This window comes from Lygodium microphyllum, chromosome 11 (assembly GCF_053477565.2).
Source record: "Lygodium microphyllum isolate KBCC chromosome 11, Lygodium_microphyllum_v1.1.10, whole genome shotgun sequence".
Classification (NCBI taxonomy): Eukaryota; Viridiplantae; Streptophyta; class Polypodiopsida; order Schizaeales; family Lygodiaceae; genus Lygodium; species Lygodium microphyllum.
This window is the reverse complement of record NC_141145.1, coordinates 121,941,548-121,961,668: the sequence shown is the minus strand read 5'-3', so window position 1 is coordinate 121,961,668 and position 20,121 is coordinate 121,941,548. Positions and strand designations below refer to the sequence as shown.

At 49.0% G+C, this 20,121-nt stretch overlaps 1 protein-coding gene across 3 annotated transcripts in view; it reads left to right on the top strand.

Moving 5' to 3' along the window:
* LOC148029311 (potassium transporter 7-like) overlaps positions 1-20,121 on the top strand; it is a 179,767-nt gene that overhangs the window by 133,390 nt on the left and 26,256 nt on the right. For 2 of the 3 annotated variants that reach the window (XM_087688086.1, XM_087688087.1), the window contains exon 4: positions 15,047-15,292. The exons of the other annotated variant lie outside the window; for it this stretch is intronic. In XM_087688086.1, coding sequence (XP_087544212.1) covers positions 15,047-15,292 — 246 coding nt within the window. The remainder of the gene's footprint in view (positions 1-15,046; positions 15,293-20,121) is intronic. 3 annotated transcript variants of the gene reach the window in all.

Here is a 20,121-nt window from a genome sequence, read left to right as displayed (position 1 = left end):
TGGGGCTGCCTGCCTCCATCACAAAAAATAGGTCCCGGCCACCCCAAGTGCACAGGAAATGACATCAGAGCTCCTGACGAGCCCTGGACTCGCCCTACACCTGATCCCATTGGCCGTAGAGGGAGTGGATGATGGAGGTTCAGAGCTCTGCTAAAGTCGCCTATACTGACAGTCTCTCTTCGCCGAAAGCCTCTTGACAAGGCGCCTTTCAGATATGCCAACTAGTAAGACTCCCTATGATCTCCCATACCTCAGAGCGGTCTGCTGTGGGCTCCAGTACTTGGCGGATGGGAAGAGCCTCTAAACCGACCACTGCGCAGGACCCTACCTCCATAATGAATATTGTGTCTTGCATCTCGGCCTCATACAGAAGGTGACGGCCCTGGTTGACCGCGTCTTCCAACAAAAAGCTTCCCATGAGATACATCCAAGGCTGGGTGCTATACGACAAAGGATCCGGCATGCTTCTCTCCACACAAGCTCCACCGCCTCACATGATCAAAGGCAGTGCTTTGGCGTTTCTAGAGGTTGCTATGTGCAGCGCTTACAACCTCCCTCCTTTTGCATCTGGGCAAGCCAACTTCCCACCGCCAAGCCCCCATGTGCCACCAGCCATAAAAAATATGATAACCTCCTCGGCCTCCAGCTATCCCATAGGCGGTGCCAGAAAGTCCGTCGGAAAGGCTCCGTGATGCTGTGCTTCGTCCAGTGCCTGCTACGTGACGGCGCCGAATCCATATCCTCATGCATCAGTACATGTCTACCAATCCTGGCGGTGTACTCCAGGAACCTCGGTGGCTTCTTGGCGACTGCAGTAGCTGGCCATGGCTACTCTCTTGGTCCCACTCCAGCTTATCAAGTGGCTTGTTCTCCCAGATCCAGAGGCGCCACTCCTTGAGCTCTTGCCAAAAGACCAAAGGGTCCAGCCACCATGTTTTCCCCTGAAGGCCAATCACCCAGATCCTCTTCCATAAAAGGACTGCTATCCCCTTATCTTGTTGCCCTCTGTCAAGAGCCAGACGCCCCCTCTCTTGTACGGTGAAGAAGGTCCCAGGTAGAGCGCCACCCACTCTACCTGCCACCTGTAGAGGGATGCTTGCTGGTGAAAACTTAGCGGCCCATATCTCCCCGGGCTCTACCGGCTTTCGTATCGGGGAAGCAAGCCACTCTTGAGGTATTGCTGCGTCTATCTCCCTTCTTCTCAACTCCACTCCTCTCTGGTAGCTTGATACTCGCTGCAGCACCTCCTCGTTCACCATCCTGTACACCTCCTGCCATGTCTCGATGGTACGAGCCAGGCCAGCCTCCCAACTAGCTCACTGGATGTGGGGGCGCTCGCCAATCTGTGCCCCTTTCCGATCCCTAACCTAGAGGTTCCAGATAACCGGCTGATGGTCTATCTCCTCCTGGCAGCTTGGGGGGCTTTGGATTAGGGCCTTACGTTGGCCTTGCCACAGGTGGAGCAAGTTGTGTAGGAAAAGTGATCGGGGGGGGGGGGGTGATCTGGTCTGACATGAAGATCCATCTCATGGATGGCCTCCACTCACCGCCAAGCCTTGGTCTACAATCTTGGAGACCCTCTTGCAATAGGGCCTTCCAAGTTTGCCCTCCCGGTGTGAGGCCGTGGACTACTAGCTTACCCAAGAGGGCATCGACTGATGGTCTATCGCCTCCTGGCAGCTTGAGGGGCTTTGGATTAGGGCCTTATGGAGGCCTTGCCACACGTGGAGCAAGCTGTGTAGAAGAGGTGATCTGGGGGGGGGGGGGGGGTGATCTCGTCTGACATGAAGATCCATCTCATGGACGGCCTCCACTCACCGCCAAGCCTCGGTCTTCAATCCTGGAGACCCTACTGCAATAGGACCTTCCAAGTTTGCCATCCCGGTGTGAGGCTGCGTACTACTAGCTTGCCCAAGAGGGCCATACTCTGATACTGTGGGTCTATGATCCCAAGCCCTCCCTCTAACCGATGCCATATGATGGTCGGCCACGCCACCTTGGCCCCGGAATCCCTGGAGTCGTCTGACCCGAACCAAAGGAAGTTCCGCACTAGGCAGCGAAGCTGCACTACGCAGGATAAGGAGAAGCACCAACGCGAGGCGATGTACCAGGCCATCGCTAGGAGGACCTGGTTAATTACCAGGGCTCGGCCGGCTAGTGAGAGGTGAGCCGTGCTCCATTAGGTTAGCTTTCTCCGAATAGAATTGAGGACTGGAAGAAACTGCTGGACAGGAGTGATGTCGAGTCCCACTTGGAACCCTAGGTACTGAATGGCTTGCCCTTTGCTCACCCATCTAAATCCCAGGTGGTGGACACCCCACTCCGTGCCAGAGTCCGGGTCTGTGAGGAAACCAACCGACCTTCGCCAGTTAATTTTCGCTCCTACTGCAAAACAGAACACCTCAAGAGTCAGCCTCACCTTCTCTAGCATCAACTCATCGTCCTCTATGTAGAGTGCCATATCATTTGTATACTTTGAGTCTAACAATTCAATCTCCTCTCTCACTGGAAGTCGGAGTCTGCGTAATCCGCTCACACGTGACCTGAGGAAGTGAGACATTGCCTCTGCAAAGAGTAGGAGCAGGTACGGGGCCAAGGGGCAGCCCTGCCGGACCGATCTCTCTAGCCGGAACTCCTTCCCTCACCTACCACCTATGAGAACCTTGCTGGTGGCCGATTTGTAAAGTACGGAGACCCCATGAATCCAAGCCTGGGGGAAAACCCAACCTCACCATGGGGTCCTCTAGGAAATCCTAGTCCACCCTGTCATAAGCTTTCTCGAAATCCAAGAGTAGTACGGCCAGTTTTTGCCCAATGTGTTGAGCCCATTCTGTCGCCTCAAAGAAGGTGAATACATTGTTGAGGATGCTCCTATCCTGGACAAAGCCTGTTTGTGTGTCATGAATGATGTCTAGAAGCACGGGGCGTAGTTGCCTACCAATCATCTTTGCCAATGCCTTATAGGCCACTGATAATAAGGTGATTGGTCTCCACTGGGAAAGCTCCAACCGGTCTCTCCCTTTGGGGAGAAGACTGACAAGGCCTGCCGAAAGGCTCTGTGGCATCTGTCCTGAAGTGAAAAACTCCTGGAAGGCCATCAGTGGGGGTCCTTCACCACTTCCTAGTAGGTAGTGAAGAATGCCTTAGAGAGGCCATCCTCTCCCGGGCATTTCTTCCTGTCCTGTGTATGGAAAGTCTCTAGTTCCTTCTTTGTGAAGAGGGCTAGGAGGGAGCGTCCCATCTCCTCTGTGACGAGGGACGGGATGTGATTCCAGACTTGCTACCTACATCACTGTCCTCTAGCTGAGTCTGTCTCCTTCTGGAAAAGGCGTTTGTAGTAGTCGGTGGCAATCTCCATCACCTCGTCTGGGCTAGAATGAGTCCTCCCCTATTGATCTCGAAGGTTGTGTATTTGCTCTCCTGAGGTGCGAGGCAGGTGCACATCGAAAAACTCCATGCACATTGTGTTCTCCTTTTGCGCCCAGAAAGCTGCTGAGGTGTGGAAAGAGAACTCTGAGGGTCTGTGCTCTAGACCAGGAATGGCTGCTTGCTCACGCACCTCCTGTGCGTGGAGGGTGGGATCCCTTGGTGTCTCTTGTAATAATCTCTGCGTGGTTGCAAGGTCCTGCCGGAGTGCTCTCTCCTCCTCCCAGCTCTGATGCTTGGCTTGTATGGCTGTCTCTTGGCAGATTTTGCTCGACTCGGCTAGGACCTTAGCAACCTCCGCTGCGATTTGGTCCCTCTTGCCCCTCTCCCTAGTCCAAATCGCTCTATCTGTCTCGTCACCTCCTCCCTCTTATAGATCGAGTCAGGGATCCGACAGGATTGTGTGTCTAGGGCAGATGTTGGGGGATCTAGTGTTAGGAGAACCGGTCAATGATTGGACAACATGGTGCTCGCCAACTGCCCAATCTAGTCTCCACGAGAGCCTCCCCACTCTTCGACATAAAACTTGTCCAACTGCTCTAGCAGGACACCACCTAGCCGCTTGTATCCCAAAGAGAAGTCCAACGACCTCTCCCTGCTGTGGAAGGCAAGGTCTCTCCAAGCATCGTGTGCTCCTAGTGCTAGTAGAAAGACCTCCCAAGCCTCTTGCTCCTCCCCGGCTATGCCCTGGTAGTTTTTGCCTCTACTCTACTGGTCCTCCAAAGCCTCCAGGTTGTTGAAGTCTCCTCCAACGATCCAAGAGTCCACCTCTGGGAGTCCATCCGTGATCTCCACCCAGAACCTACTATGTGCCCTAACTTCCGTAGGGGCATAGACATTGAGGACTCCAAGGCACGAATCCCCAATATCCAATCTGATCCATACACAGGTGGTGTGACTCGGTCAATAGAGGTGCATATGCCTCCACTCTTGCTGTGGGCACCTATGGCATGCTCTCAGTAAGTGTGTGAGCTGCCCGAGAATACCTTCCCTATCCGCTGGGCGTGGGTGGGAGTGAGCTTGTGCTCTTCTAGCAGTAAGATGTCAATCCGTCCGGCAAGGGCAAGTTGCAGCTCCTACCGAACAATCAACTTTCTGGAACCACGTGCCCCATTGTAGTGGAGACTATTCACATTCCAGGATGCAAGGTGTAAGCTCATGGGGAAACTTGCAACTGATCGAACAGGCATCTGTTCTGTGTGGAAGCTACTGATGAGGAGGAGAAACTATGGGGCATACAAGTACGCGTTGCCGCAGGTCTGGATGGCAAACTCCAGTTCCCCATGGTGACCCTCAACCCGGACCATAGGGGTGATAGATGCTCGAGGTGGTACTATGAATGTATCTATTAGCCATGCTGAGAGTCGTGACTATACACTGGTAGAAACGGTTCGTCTATGCTAGGGGCCACTCGATCACATCTCTCGGAGCACTCCACTGTGGAGGGGCTCGAAAGATAATGCTAAAGTGTGGGACCTCGGCACTAGCCCACTAGTTAATGTCCATCATGCAACTAGGCCACTACTGTGCAAACTGTGCTAGTCCTTCATCTCCCATCCATTGGGAGATGCGGTCTGCTACCTGACTCTTCAACTCCTCTATCTGTGTCGTAGTCCAATTCCCTGAGTGAGAGTACTGAAGGAAAAAAGCTTAGTTTGGTGCATTCGATGGTGTTGGTAGATGGATCTTACCCCTCCTTGACTTGGGAACCACGAAGATCCCTACCTCTAGAGGTAGTGGAAACTCTCCGTGGTCTGCAACTCTCAGGTAGGACCATAGGCCACTGCGGAAGAACTCTTATGGCAATAGTTGTGCCTGTCTCTCGGGAAAGTGTGATGGGCGGTAGGGACAGATGAGCTGGTGGCTGTGTGGGAGGGGGAAAACTTTTGGTGCGAGGAGGATGTAGGCGTGTGTTGCTCATCACCTCCTATGGGAGGAGGGAGGGTGGGTCTAGGGGGGATCACTTGAATCGGGTATGGATCAGGGGGGTGCTCAGCACGAGAGGTGACGGGGGGGGAGAGGATTGAGGGATGGTGGGATGGTCGGAGGTACATTCTCAAGTGAGGTAGTCTGTGGCGCAGATGGTGGCTGTGAGGGACTGTGGACCTGTGGGGTGGGGCGGGCAAGGGGGTTGCGGAGTGCTTTGTCAAGGGGGCGTCGCTCGCCCTCTTGCTCCCTGTTGTCGAGGATGCGTTTGAGGAGTTGGCTGCAGCCCCCCCTGGTGTCTCCCTCTCTGTCGTCGTCGGACCTATGTGAAGCTGTCAGCGTCCACCTGTGGGCCTGTCGACGAAGCCGCCTTGGCTCCGAAGCGCGTGCAATCTGCAACCTAATGCCCAAAGTCGCGGCAGTGTAGGCACTGCCCTGGTTGCCCAGTCACAATGACTTGTTGCCTAAAGAAGTAATCTCCTGTCTCAATCTCCAGGAACCTTGGTATACTCTTTGTGTCTTTCACGACCACTCGTACCTTTGGGACTCTTGCAACTGTCACTGCATCCGCGAAGGAGGCAGGAACAATTGTGCCGAAGAGTCGTCCAAAGTCCTCCACTAACTAGCGACACTCTACCACTAGTCCGGGGAAAAGTAAGGTGATTGGATATTTGAGAAATCTGTTATGGAGCGCAAATGTCTCCACTGTGAAGTTGCTATACTAGGGAACCATGTAAATGACCCCCTCTGTGGAGGCATAGGGTGAGCTCTCCACTAACTCACGAGCTACGTCCGCAGAGGTGAGTCGAACCATGAAGATCCCTTGGCCGATGAGGACTGGCTCCGCGATCTGCACTATGCCAATGCGCAACATGGAGTGGAGCCAATCCCGCAATTGGGCCCTCCATGGGGAGTGTCCAACGACCTGACAAAAAATCATTGTTTCTTTCAACTCCAGCTTTGTGGCACGGACAACGAAGAGTTGTTCTTGAGAGAGGATGATGGGCAAGGTGTTTGATTGGGGGACACTCGCAGAATGTGCTAGCGTATGAACAAAGGTTTTCATTGCGCGTCCGTGCTAGGAACCTACCTATCACGCTGCTGTGCCCCCGGAGGGGGGAGTTGCTGTAGAGGGAGGGAGCAATTGGAGGGAGGGGGAGTCGATGGCGAGGAGGGGGGGGGGGGGGGAGGGAGGGAAGTTAGTGCTTTCAAAACAGGTGGTGTGTCTACATGGTCGAGCCTCATGGCGGAATAGGAGGGAGCAGTGCGCCGGGGGGGGGGGGGGGGGGGGGCAAGGGGCAGCGGGCGCCAGGGGTCAGGGCGGGAAGATAGCTCCTTAGGTGGGAGGACTAGGCGGGATCAGAGGGGGTTTCCAGGCGGGGGGGAGCAGGTGGCGTGGGCAAGCAGGCGGTATCGAAGGCGTCGAGCGGGGGTGGCGCAGCGTGGCGCTGTGGGAGGTCGAGCAGGTGCGGGGCGGTGTTGTGGGAGTTCGCGTAGGCATAGTTGTTTACAGACGCGTCTTAAATGAATTTCAGATGTCTATAAACGTCTGAAAAACAGACATCTGAAAACCCCATATCAGACTTGACGTTTTTTTAAATTAAAAAATGTTGACGACTTTACACAAAAGCATACAGAATGTGGTGGCCTTTATCGCCGACTCTTTCCTTGTATCCAGGCAGTCTGAAACACACACTCCTGAGGAATCGTGATTGAAAACAACTATGAAAATTACACCAATAAAATTACTCTAACCCCAATTACTCTAATCAATTAAATTAAGGAATCAGGCTATGAAAAGATTGAGGTTACATTGGACATGCTTAACAAGGAGAAGGATGATGATAGATTGCTTGCATTGCAGCAGATACGAGAGGAAGAGGACATCGTAGCCTCATTGCCAGTGCCACAGAGGGAGGCAAGCACTAGTGATGCTCCTGGCTCGAGTTCTCTTGGTCCACATCATAGGGAGGATGATGATGATGATGATGATGATGATGATGATGAGCAGGAGGAGGAGGAGGAGGAGGACTGCACTCTTGAGAATGATGAAGATGATGAGTAGATTAGTTGATGACAGATGAATCATGAATCATGATATATGATGTGACTCTATTATGCAGTTTTCAGTTTTGCTTTTAGTTGTTCCCTTTCAGTTTTTAGTCTACTATGCAGTTGGCATTGGGCAACTTGGCTTGAATCTTGATGACAGATGTATCATGTATCATGTCAATTCCTTGAAAGTTGAATGATGAATCATGAATCCTTCTATATTGACTCAAACTCTGGAGTCTCAGTCTTCAAAGTTCAAGAGTTGTGCATTGTTCTTTTATTTTGAAATTAGCACATGTTTATCATGTTTATCATATCTTAAAGTTGTGTATTTTTCTCATATTTTGTTAAGAATATGTTAAAAAATTAGGGTCACGTATGATTCAGGTCTAGGGTCTGAATCATACTCGTTTCATACTTTCATACGCGTTTGCGTTTGACGTTTGATTCACGTATGGAAAAACTATGCGCGTAGGGGTGGAGGTGGTGACGAGCAGGGTCACGCAGGGGGTGTCGAGTAGGGGAGAGGGGTCGATTAGGGGTGGAGGCGGACGGGGGAGTAGCGGGACAGAGACGGGGGAGCTGGCGCGATAGCGGGGGGTTGGAGCGCAGCGAACACGACGGACGGAGTTAGGTAAAAAAGATATACTATATGATCAGCCTTTAGCTTCTTCCTCACTGGAATAAAGTGGGCCTACTTTGAGTCTTGACTCTTAAAACTTGAGTCTTGAAAGTTGAAAGGGAGGGAGACTCAAGAGGCTCGAGGGTTGGGGTAAAGTTGAAAAAGCAAGAGAGAGAGAGAGGGGGGATGGGAGATGAGATTTGAGAATGGCAAATGCTTTGATAGGGTGCGGGAAAGAGGGGATGGGAGATGAGATTCGAGAATGACAAATCACAAGTCCATTCAAGAATCAAGATCCAAGAGAGGAAGATGAGAATGGTAAGTGCTTGCTGAATTGGTGTGGAAGCATGGAGGAGAGGAGCACCTTTTGTAGACGAGGGAAGGGTCAAAGTTCAAACAGTCAAAGAGGGTCAATGGTCAAAGAGAGGGTTGCCAGCTGGAAGGAATCCAAAGAGGGCTTTTGGGGGGGGGGGGGGGGGGGAGGGGAGGGAGGGGAAGTGCATGGTTGGAAAAGGGGGTGGGATAAGGTATCCAAGGCTTCTCACCCCCCGAATGCACAAGCGTAAAGGCGGGGGCATAGGGAACGTGGGACGCAGGACGCAAGATGCGCAGGCGAGGTGGCCCAAAATATCGTACGAATCCGTATTGTACGGTACCGTACGGATCATATGGTACGAAGAGTATCATATGTCGTTCCGAATCAACTATGATTGTCCCAGATGACGAGAGTAGGGATGGTACACCCAACACATCACAAAACAATGCAAGCATGCCCAACCACTCAAGAATGTCGATGGCGAGGGAAAGGGGATGAAGTATCATGGGAAGAAGGATGGTGGTGTAATCCGCCTGTGGAAATAGCTTAGGATCTGTCCAGTAGTGTTGTGCACAATGGGATGCACAATATGCTAGATGTTGAAGGATGCTCATGCAGCAAGTGCTACTTGGACAGTGTCCCTTATGGGGAAATTGTTCACTTGCCAAAGCACCCTAGTACAAAGATGATGAAAGCATAGGAGAAGGTACAACAGGGGAGGAAAGGATGATGTCAAAGGCAAGTGCCAAAACCTGTAGAATATTAAGAAGGGTAGAAACCCCCTCTCAACCTTGATATTGATGCCAAAGAAAGAAGAGGAGCCTGATGATGTTGGTCTTCATGTGGTGCAAAGAATTGTGTGGATGAAGATGATAAAACATTCCTACTGGAAGTGCAAGGACAGAAGTCACTGCCATGATAGCATTAAGAGAGATGTTGCACAATCCGTTGCGGGAGGGGAAGCCTTCATGTTGGTAGAAGAGTAAAACTCCAACTAGATGGAACCACGAAAGAAACAACGTGCATCTCCTGTCTCTAGCTTTTAGGAATGATTGGTGCAAGCCTGTATGTTTGCCCTACAAAACCCTGCAAAAGAGATCAAAATCTACAAGCATAAAGATGAGTGGTGAGATGCTCCAAAAAGCAAAACTGAAAATAAAGGAAAGAAAAGCTAAGTGCAATGCAATGAGTAGGTAAGTATGTAGTGGAAGTCTAAAAGGGGAAAGGCCAAGTGTGTGGTCACCATCACGTATGGCAAGGTAGAGAAGGGGTCCGAGAAGGTGGAGTGGATGCCCTAGGAATGGATGCGTAAAGTGCAATAGGCAAGTCACTTTTAGACCAATCAACTAATCCTTCAGGACTAGTGAAGGAGTAGTTGCTAGGTCTGTGGAGGACTTCTTATGGACTTGATCGTGTAGCCTCGTGTAACACAAGAACTGACACTCAAACTCATAGAAGGTCAGCAATCTAGGGAGTGAGATAATGTGCTGGGTAAAATGGAAGTGTTAGGCAACTTATTCAAGAAGAATGTAACCTGATCGTAGTTTGACTTCGAGGAGCTAGTAGTGGCAAACTCAACAAGTAACTGTAGATAATGTAAATTGAACTATACGTGATGTGTAAGTACTCCTTAGACTCTTCATTTGTAAGATGACCAAAATGAGAAGAAGAAGATGGTAAAGGTGAAGGTATGTTTATCTCCTCCTCGAGACCATAATGCCTTCTCAGAGGCTCCAATGATGGAGAATTCGATAGGGCATCATATGATCCCTAGAAGAAGGTGCACGAGACATTATGAGTTAGAATCGAGTTGCGTGTAGTACATACAATAAACAGTTCTAGTGAAAAAGTGGAGTCAGGGACCGACAGGCTCTTGTGGTTTTCTTCATTAGATATGTCATGGTAGGCATAGTAGATCTTCTTTTCTTTGTCTTTTTCTTTGATGTAGTCCATTTTGCTTTCTTTGATGCTCTTTCTGTCTTCATGGTCTTCTTTTTCTTGATCTTTTTCTTTCTGGTTTGTTTGGTCTTCTTCATCATTATGGTCTTCCTGGTCTTCTTCTTCACCCCTTTGTCTTCTTCTTTATGACCTTTTTGGTCTTCTTCTTCATTGACTTTGCTTGCATTAGTATTCATGTCCATGTCCCCCTCAAGCAAAGAGGTCACAATCTTCGGGTTTTGCACAATGACCAATGCAGCTGGAATGTCTGCAAAATCTTCAATAAGATAATTGATTGCACTTTAGAACAAGTAAGTCTATCCATCCCTGCAAGTAAGGTTGTCTCCATACGTAGTACGGACTAATCCGTACGGTATGGTACGTATCTGTACGATTTAGTACGAAAAAATGGGTACTTTTTGGCCACTCTACTTTAAGTCTACAACTTTCTTTTTTTCTTTCTCCTTTCTTTTTTTTTCCTTCTTTCTTCCTTATTTCTCCCCCAAGCCTCTCTCTCTCTCTCTCTCTCTCTCTATAGCCTCTTCCTCTCTCTAGTTGCACTAGTACTACGTACAAAAGGTTTGATACTGTACCATACTTTAGGTACCGTACCTTACGTATTAGTACCATAAGGTACCAAATTAATGGATGCATCTTTCCCATTCGAACTACACTTTGGGACGAGCTAAATGCTCCTTATATTAATATGATTCTCCCATGAGATTAGGTTATTTCAGATTCAAACAATTTCTCTTAACCTTCTCTCTCTCAAGTCCACACTTCTCTTATTTATATGATTATGCATGTATGATGTATCCACTCCCATCTATGTAGTTATAAGTTGTAGGTAGCAGTAGCGCATGTTGCGCATTCGGTATTAGGTTTTGGGCCTTGGCATGTTACCCTCAAGTACTCATATTATATACTCTAATAGCATTGCTATTTAGAATTGAAATATCTATTCTATTATCTTTTGTCCAAAATAATCAAGTTATTTTTTTGTCGTACTAATATCATACCGTACCTTATGAAATCTTAAGGTACCATTTAGTACCGTATTTTATCGTACCGTACAGTACCGTGCCTTTCGTACCTGACAACTATGCTTGCAAGTGGAACAAACAATTCTTCCATGTAGTATAGATGAGCAGCATGAGTCGTATTACTCTTCATGAGAAGCATCCATTTAAAAATCTTCATGCTTAGCATTCTGTGATAGGAAATCAACCTCAAATGATTGAGAATAACCAGCAACCCAGATGATCTTGAATGTGCTAAAAAGTACAAAAGTCAAAAAGCACTAGGTTAGTATCAAGAGATACTAGATGTCAAGCTTAATGACGAGTCTTTGATGCTTGTCTTGTAACTTGAGTCCTCTCCTCTTGGTAAATTAGGTGAATGCTTGCTGGAAACTGAGCTTGGATTCAGCTTAGAAAGAGTGTTAGACCCTTAGAGGAGCTTAATGATGCTTGAGGAACACAAGTGGTAGTAGTGTTCAATAATACTATACACTATGTAGTTGAACCTTTGGTGTTAGATCTTGATGTTGGAGCACTTGCTTGCTGATTTGTGGTGATTTCCTTACTGGATAATGAATGTTACAGTAGATTAGAGTGGCCTTGGCAAGCTTGAGCTGAAGGAAGTAAGAGATTGAAGTAAAAGATGAGCTTGATGTTGAAATGGCTATGGCTGCCCTTTAGGTTTTGCAGGAGGTGACTAGTTTTTTTTGCTTCCAGCAGATCGTGGAGATGATCATTTCATGAAATACTTGGTGAGAAGATAGCCTAGACCAAGGGCTTTAAATGCTCTATACGTACAGGAAGAATCGCAACACGCAGGCGCAGATCTAGCTATATGATAAGAGACATGCACATTTTGGGCAGCTATGGCGAATTTCTGCAATGTTGGGCTGAGAAGGCACCAATGTCAGGATTTTATGTGACAGGAGGGAGCGCCTTGAGCAGAGAAGGAGGTCCATAGAAGAAATCGTGAGCTGATATGGCTTGTTTTGAGAGATCCAAGAGCTCCAATGTGATAGGCTGCAGGCTGGCTATGGCTGCCCCAAGGTAGAAAATGAAAATGAAGTTGAATATGAAGTCATGAGCTACCACTAAGCTGGACTGAGATTGAGATAGACTGAGAGAGTGGAGAGAGCTGAGCCATGCTCACCATGGCTCTGATACCATGTTGAAATGCATGGATCTAGAGCATGGCTATGGTGGATGGAACACAAAGACAATGTTCATCATGATGACATGGATTGGAGAGACCAACTGTTACTCAAGTGAATTAGGTCCAAGATGGAAGCTTGGACTCATAAACACAATCTTGAGTATGACACTGACTATGACTGAAAGGACAAAGTACAATTCTATTCCATCATTGAATGATAAGAAGGTACATCACTTTATAGGCTTATGATGGTTCCCTTTTTCTCCACTATGCTTATGGGATTTAGGCATCCTGCATTTCAAGCATCCTCTCTAGTAAACTGTTTGGGTCTTGCCCTATTGCTCCATACAAAGAGGTTGTCACATGGGTGTGATTGTATAATTCTCAACAAGCTATGGACTGCATTATTGAGCCTGTATATCTTGTATTACAACACCGATCTGCTGTAGATCAGTCCATAAAAGACCTCCAAGGACTCTCTCTTTTCAAGATTTGCTCTCTTTCGGTGTTTCCCTTCTATGAGCTGCTTCTCTTTATGAACAATAAGGATGAGATGTCTCCCTTTTCCTTGATGTTTTCTATGTAGATGGTGCCCCTGTTTTCCCTGAAGTTGATTTGAATTCCTAGCCTTATTCATCTCCAATTTCAACCCAAGAAGCACATTCTAAAGTCTCCAAAAGCATAGGCATGTAAGCCACTTGTTAAGTTTCCATGTCTAGTCACCAAACTAACTTAATTCCTCATTCAGACAACCCAGCAAGTGTCAGTAGGCATATAAGTGAACTCTTCTTGTAAAGGTGGATTCTTTCACTGTTTCATCAATTGGACATGATACCACACCACCACATCGAAGATGAATACCAGCCCAGGTGTATGACTTCCTCTCCTGATAAAAGCTTGATGTAATAGGAGGCCAACATAGGCCAATGGGAGTGGAGGCCTCAAATGGATCATGAAGTGATGTCCAATTGGGTACAAGAGAGCTAAAGCCTAAGCCTTTGATGCAGTTGAGAGATGATAGTGAGGTGGCTTGATGACAAAGCCTCCTATATGAAAGCAAGGCTCATTGAATAGTGTAATCCTTGCACAAGCTCCTCATGATCCTAGGAATCTCCCTTTCAAATAAGGTGGTGCTAGCACTAGAGAATCCACAGCTGCATCACTGAGATGCCTTGGTTTGAACCTTTTGCATTAATTGGCCTAAGACCGTGATTACACATATAGCTTACATGTGGTTTCAGTCGTGCCCCCAAATCCTAATACACATTGTCTTATTCATAGTGCTAGATGCCCCATGTTGTGCACAACTTAGCAATCACAACAAAAGAACTTGTGGTGTTCTTTTTCTGTGGACCTGCCCAGATCTATAGGTGTTTGTCATGGAAGCTGGTCTCCACCTTTCTTTGTTTGGGTATGGTTCTTTGGTCTGTGGACCATATGGACAGCAGGAACTCAGCTTGATTTTGTTCTTAATGAATTGACAAGTCTTAGTATTTTCATTACCCAACTCAGCAGTTTATAGTTGACATCGTCAAGCTTTAAAGGATTGAGCAGATTGCAATTATTTCCATTTTTTCACATTTCCTAAGGTACATTAGTGGGAAGTTCCCTCACATTAGATGGCTTCCTTCAATCATCAATAAAAGAGAGAGAGTTCTCTCCATTGTCATAATCACAAAATGAAGATATAAAAATGAGTACAATTTTGTATGGTCATAGTCATGGGTGGGGGACACTGACTATAATGGTCTGACTGGTAATACCTTTAGTTCAATGTCCAGGTATTGACTTCTGAATATGGATCTGCTGAATTGGTATTTATTGTCAGTGCCAGTTGGAATTGCACTGTGAGCTTTGTTTGATTGTTTTTTCCAAAGGATTTCAAGAGGAGGCAAACTTTCAAGCTCTAAAAATCTTACACTTCTGCAACTATCTTCAAAGTGGTATCTACATATGTTTGTCTCTATACATGATAATCTTCTATGAAGTCAGTAATTTTGAAGTCAAGAATGAATCATTCTGCTTACAGAGAACTTGACGGGGTCCCTTTCTTTCATAAGCTTACTTTGCTGCTTCTTTTAATGCCATCTCTGGTAGACCCACCTAGTTTTGATATCCAGGATCATTTCTTTTCACTTCCTGCTTCTTCTGAGCCCTAGCCATATTCGGTGACTCTTTGGAGATATTAGGATGAAGAGCCATATAAACTAGTGTTGCCTCCAGTGTTTAAGAATCTAGAACGTCATTCATAGCTCAAGCCTTAACTTAATGTGGCTCCTGACACAGAATTAGAGTTTTCACATGAAAAGATAGAGAGAGCTGAAGGTAATCCAATAACAGGTTGACCTTGATGACTTTTCTAGTACTTTTTGAGTAGGTTAATTTTGATAAATATGGTACATCAAAGCTTACTGTAGTGGGTTTACAAACATCTTGTGTTTCAGAAAGTGTTTTTGACTGCAATGTCATAGTTTACATTACCTGGTTGTGGCTATTGATTTCTCAGTGTGGAGTTTTTCTCCTTTGGTCTTGCTAGTATCAACCTTTTAAAGTTCTGGATTCCATATAACACTAGATACAATGTGCTGGAACAGGTGGAACGTTTGCATTGTACTCACTGCTGTGCAGACATGCAAAGCTTAGTTTGTTACCTGGACAACAGGCGATTGATGAAGAACTGTCAACTTACAAGCTACAAGGACCTGGTCAACACCAACATAGTTCGGCACTTAAAGGCTTTTTTGAAGGACATAAGCAAGCTCGCACTGCGCTTCTTGTTCTTGTTCTACTTGGGACATGCATGGTTATAGGAGATGGTGTACTGACGCCTGCTATCTCTGGTGGGTTAGCATTTTAAAGAGTCTAATAACCTGTCCGAGTCTCTTCAAAGTGGGATGCCTTTTACATATTAATTCTCTTGCAGACATGCTTAAACTTTAAGGATAACCCTTACTAATACTTATTTCAGCTTAGGACTACTAGTTAGCTTTCTGTTCGAGAGTTACCTTGGATCAGCAATATCTGAAGGCTTGTATGATTGAATTCTAAGATTAACCCTGTTAATGAACATCTTTCAGTTTAGAGCCTGTTAGCTTCCGCTTAGAGACACAATCCTTTCTAAAATGGGATTTTGGCAATGGATGAATTGTCTTGTAGGCATTCTGTTCTTCTTTTAGCATTACCTTGGATCAGCAATTATGGAGGCTTTTTTGATTTAACTCTAAGCATAACCATTATTAACAGATATAATTCATTCTAGGACTACTAATTAGCTTTCTCATAGGGAGAGAATTTTTTGTTTTTGCAAATAAAGTGTGGCTAATTATATTACTTCAGAAAAAACCATGAGTACAAAGAAGTGCTCATGCTCAATAGACTAGCTGGAGCTGATGCAGAGTCATAGATATATCAAGTATACAAGCCTCTCAGGGCGGTCTAGGGGGGATTGGGGCAAGAAGCCATGGAGGGGGGGGTGTATTGCCATTTGGGGTTGCTTGCCTGCATCACGAAAAACAGGTCCTGGCTGCCCCAAGTGCGCATGAAATGAGAACGGAGCTCTTGACGAGCTCGAGACTCGCCCTGCACCTAGTTCCATCGGTCGCGGAGGGAGTGGATGATGGAGGTCTAGAGCTCTGCTAAAGTTGCTTGCACTGAAAGTCTCTCCTTGCCAAAAGCCTCCTGACACCACGCTTTTCCAGATGTGCCATCCAGTAAGACTCCCTACTATCTCCCATACCTCAGAGCGGTGCGCTGTGGGTTCCAGTACTTGGCGGATGGGTAGAGCCTCCAAACCGACCACGTGCACGACCGAGCCTTAATAATGAATATCACGTCATGCATCCCAGCCTCATATAGAAGGTGATGGCCCTGGCTGACTGCCTTCCAGCAAAAAGCTCCCCATGAGATACATCCAAGGCTGGGTGCTATACGATGCAGGATGCAACATGCTCCTCTTCACACAAGCTGCTCCGCCTCACATGACCAAAGGCAGTGCTTTGGAGTTTCCAGAGGCTGCTGTGTGCAGTGTTTACAACCTCCATCCTTCTGCGTCTGGGCTAACCAAATCCCCATCGCCAGGCCTACATGTGCCACGAGCCATAAGAAATACAATACCCTCCTCGGCCTCGAGCTATCCCATAGGCGGCTCCAAAAGGTCTGTCAAAAAGCATCCATGATGCTGTGCTCCGCTTTGTACCTGCTATGTGACGGCGCTCAGTCCATGTCCTCCTGCATCAATACGTGTTTGCCAATCCTGGCTGTACACTCCAGGAACCTCGGTGGCTTCTTGGCGACCACAGTGGCTGGCCATAGCTACTGTCCCGGATCCCGCTCCAGCTCATCAAGTGGCCTGCCCTCCCAAATCTAGAGGTGCCACTCCCTGAGCTTCTCCTAGAAGACATAAGGGTCCAACCGCCATGTCTTTCCTTAAAGGCCAACCACCCGAATCCTTCTCCATGAAAGGACAACTATCCCCTCATCTTGTTGTTTTCTGTCAAGGGCTAGACGCCCCCCCCTCCTGTATGATGAAGAAAGTCCCTAAGACTTCTCCTAGCCGCCTCTATCCCTAAGAGAAGTCCAGCGACCGCTCTAGCAAGACTTCGCCTAGCCGCCTCTATCCCTAAGAGAAGTCCAGCGACCTCTCCCTCCTGTGGAAAGCTGGGTCTCTCCAGGCATCGCGTACTCCTACTGCCAATAGGAAGACCTCTCATGCCTCTTGCTCCTCCCCAGCCATGCCTTGGTAGTTTTTGCCTCTGCCCTGTTGGTCCTCTAGGGCCTCCAGGTTATTGAAGTCTCCTCCAACAATCCAAGAGTCCATCTCTGGGAGTCCTGTTGCGATCTCCACCTCCGGAACTTGCTGTATGCTCTAACCTCAGTAGGGACATAGACGTTGAGGACTCCAAGGCACGAGTCCCCAATATTCAATTTGATCCATAGCACCCTCCTTGCCATGATCGTCTCGTGGTTTCATACACAGGCGGTGAGGCTCAGACAAATAAAGGTGTATACGCCTCCACTCTTGTCGTGGGCACCGATGGTGTGCTCCTAGTAGGTGTGTGAACTGCTTGGGAGTACCTTCCCTACCCGCTGGGCCTGGGCAGGAGTAAGCTTGTGCTCCTGTACAAGTAAGATATCAATCCGTCCGGCAAGGGCAGGCTCTAGCGCCTACCGAACAATCAACTTCCTAGAACCATGTGCTCCACTATAGTGGAGGCTATTTACATTCCAAGATGCAAGATGTAAACTCATAGGGAAACTTGTGATTGACCGAACAAGCATCTGTTCGGTGTGGAAGTTGACGACGAAGAAGAGGAGTTGTGCGGCATGCGGATACGCTTCACTGCTGGCTTGGACGGCGAACTCCATTCCCCATGGTAGCGCTCGGGCGTGGGGGTGATGGATGTGCCTGGTGGTACCACGAGGGCATCTATTAACTAGGCAAAGACGTGAGACTCTGTACATTGATAGAAACGGGCCGCTTGCGCTAGGGGCCACTCAATCACATCCATCGGAGCTCTCTATTACGGAAGGGCTCGAAAGATAATGCTCAGATGTGGGACCTCAGCCCCAACTAACCAGTTAATGTCCATCATGCAACCTGGACACTGCTGGGAGAAAAGTACCAATCCACCTTCTCCCATCCACTAGGAGATGTGGTTTGTGACCTGGCTGTTCACCTTCTCCTCTATTTGTGTTGTCGTCCAGTCTCATGTGTGAGAGGTTTGCAGGAAGAAGGCGTAGTTTGGTCCATTCGGTGGTGCTAGTAGATGGACCTTGCCGGTCCTTGACTTGTGTACCATGAAGATTCCCACCTCCAGGGGTAGTGAGAACTCTCCGCGTTCCGCAACTCTCAGGTAAGACCATGGCCCATTGTGAAAAAATTCTTGTGGTAGCAGTTGCGCTTGTCTCGAGAAAGTGTGATGGGCGACATGGACAGATGAGTTGGTGGTTGTTTTTTTTGGGGGGGGGGGGGGGAGGCTCGACTGCCTGTGAGTGGAGGATGTCGACGTATGGGGCTCCTTCCCTCCTGTTGGGGGGGGGGGGGGGGGGGCACTTGTGCTGGGTGGGGATCAGGGGGGTTGATCGGCGGGGGTGATGGTGGGGTGGTCGGAGGCACACGACGAGTGTGGGGGGGGCTGTTATCCCTAGAGGGGGGGGGAGGGGGGATTGTGGGGAGGGGGTGGGGGATGTGGGCCCTCGGGTGGGGTGGCTTGTGACGCCTCTTGGGGGGTGGATGCGTAGGCCTGTGGTCCAACTAGCCGGTGGGGTGAGGAGGGGGGGCCGCGTGGTGCTCTACCGAGGGGGCGACACTCATCCTCCTGTTGCCGTGGTTGTGTTTGAGGGGCTGACTGCGGGCCTCCCCGCCGTCTCCATCTCTGTCATCTTTGGACTCGTGTGAAGCCGTCCGCGCCCACCTGTGGGCCTGTCAGCGAAGCCGCCTTGGCCCCGAAGTGCATATAGTTTGCTGCCTAATGCCCAAACTCATGGCAATACAAGCACTACCCTGGCTGCCCAGTCACAATAACTTGCTACCTGAAGGAGTGTCCGCTTGCCTCAATCTTCAGAAACCGTGGTATATTCTGTCTCTTTTATTGCCACCCATACCTTCGGGACTCCTACTGCTGTTAGTGCGCCCATGAAGGAGGCGGGAAGGATAGTGGTGAGGAGCTGTTCGAAGTCCTCCACTAACTAGCGATACTCAACCGCTAGTCGAGGGAAGAGTAGGGTGACCGGATGTTTGAGGAACCCGTCGTGGAGCGCAAAAGCGTTCACTGTGAAGCCATTGTACCAAGGGACCATGTAGATGACCCCCTTCGTGGAGATATAGGGCGAAATGGCCACTAGCTCACGGGTTGTGTTTGCCGAGGTGAGTCGTACCATGAAGATCCCTTGCCCCATGAGAACCGTCTCCACGATCTGCGCTGTGCTAACGCGTAGCGTGGAGTGAAGCCAATCCGGAAGCTAGGCCTTGGATGGGGAATGTCCTACGACCTGACCAAAGATCGTTGTTTCTTTTAGCTCCAGCTCTGTGGCACGGACGGCTTAGAGCTGTTCCTCAGAGAGGACGATGCGCAAGGTGTTTGACTGGGGGGCACTTGCAAAATGCACTGGGGTTTGACCAAAGGTTTCCATTGCGCGACCCTACTGAGAACCTACCAATCACATTGCTGTATTGTCAGAGGGGGGAGTGTTGCTGCAAATGGAGGGAGCAACTGGAGGGGGGCAATGGCAAGGAAAGGGGGGGGGGGGGGGGATTTTGTTTTCTGATGCCGATAGAGGCACCGAGCGCCACGAATGACGGCATGGGGGGCTTCCAAGCAAGTGGCCGCAGGGTAAAGGAGATGGGGGACAACGCGGGTGAGGTACCAGATGGGGGGGGGGGACCAAGCGTGGGGCAGGTACCAGGGCGGGGGGAGGTGCCAGAGCGGGGGGGAGCGTCGGGGAGACAGTGCTATGGGCGGAGAATTGGCGGGAGGGAGAGGCGCAGCGCGCCGCTGCGACACCGCTTGGAGGAGCAGGTGGGAGGAATGGGGGTTCAGCGGGGTGTGATGGCAGTCAGCGATGGCAGGTTGGCAGTGTGACGGCCTGGCAGGAGGAGCGGGGGGGTCAGCGGTGGGCGTGATGGCAGGTCGGCAGTGCAACGGGTGGGAGCTCGTTTTTTCAATTCGGC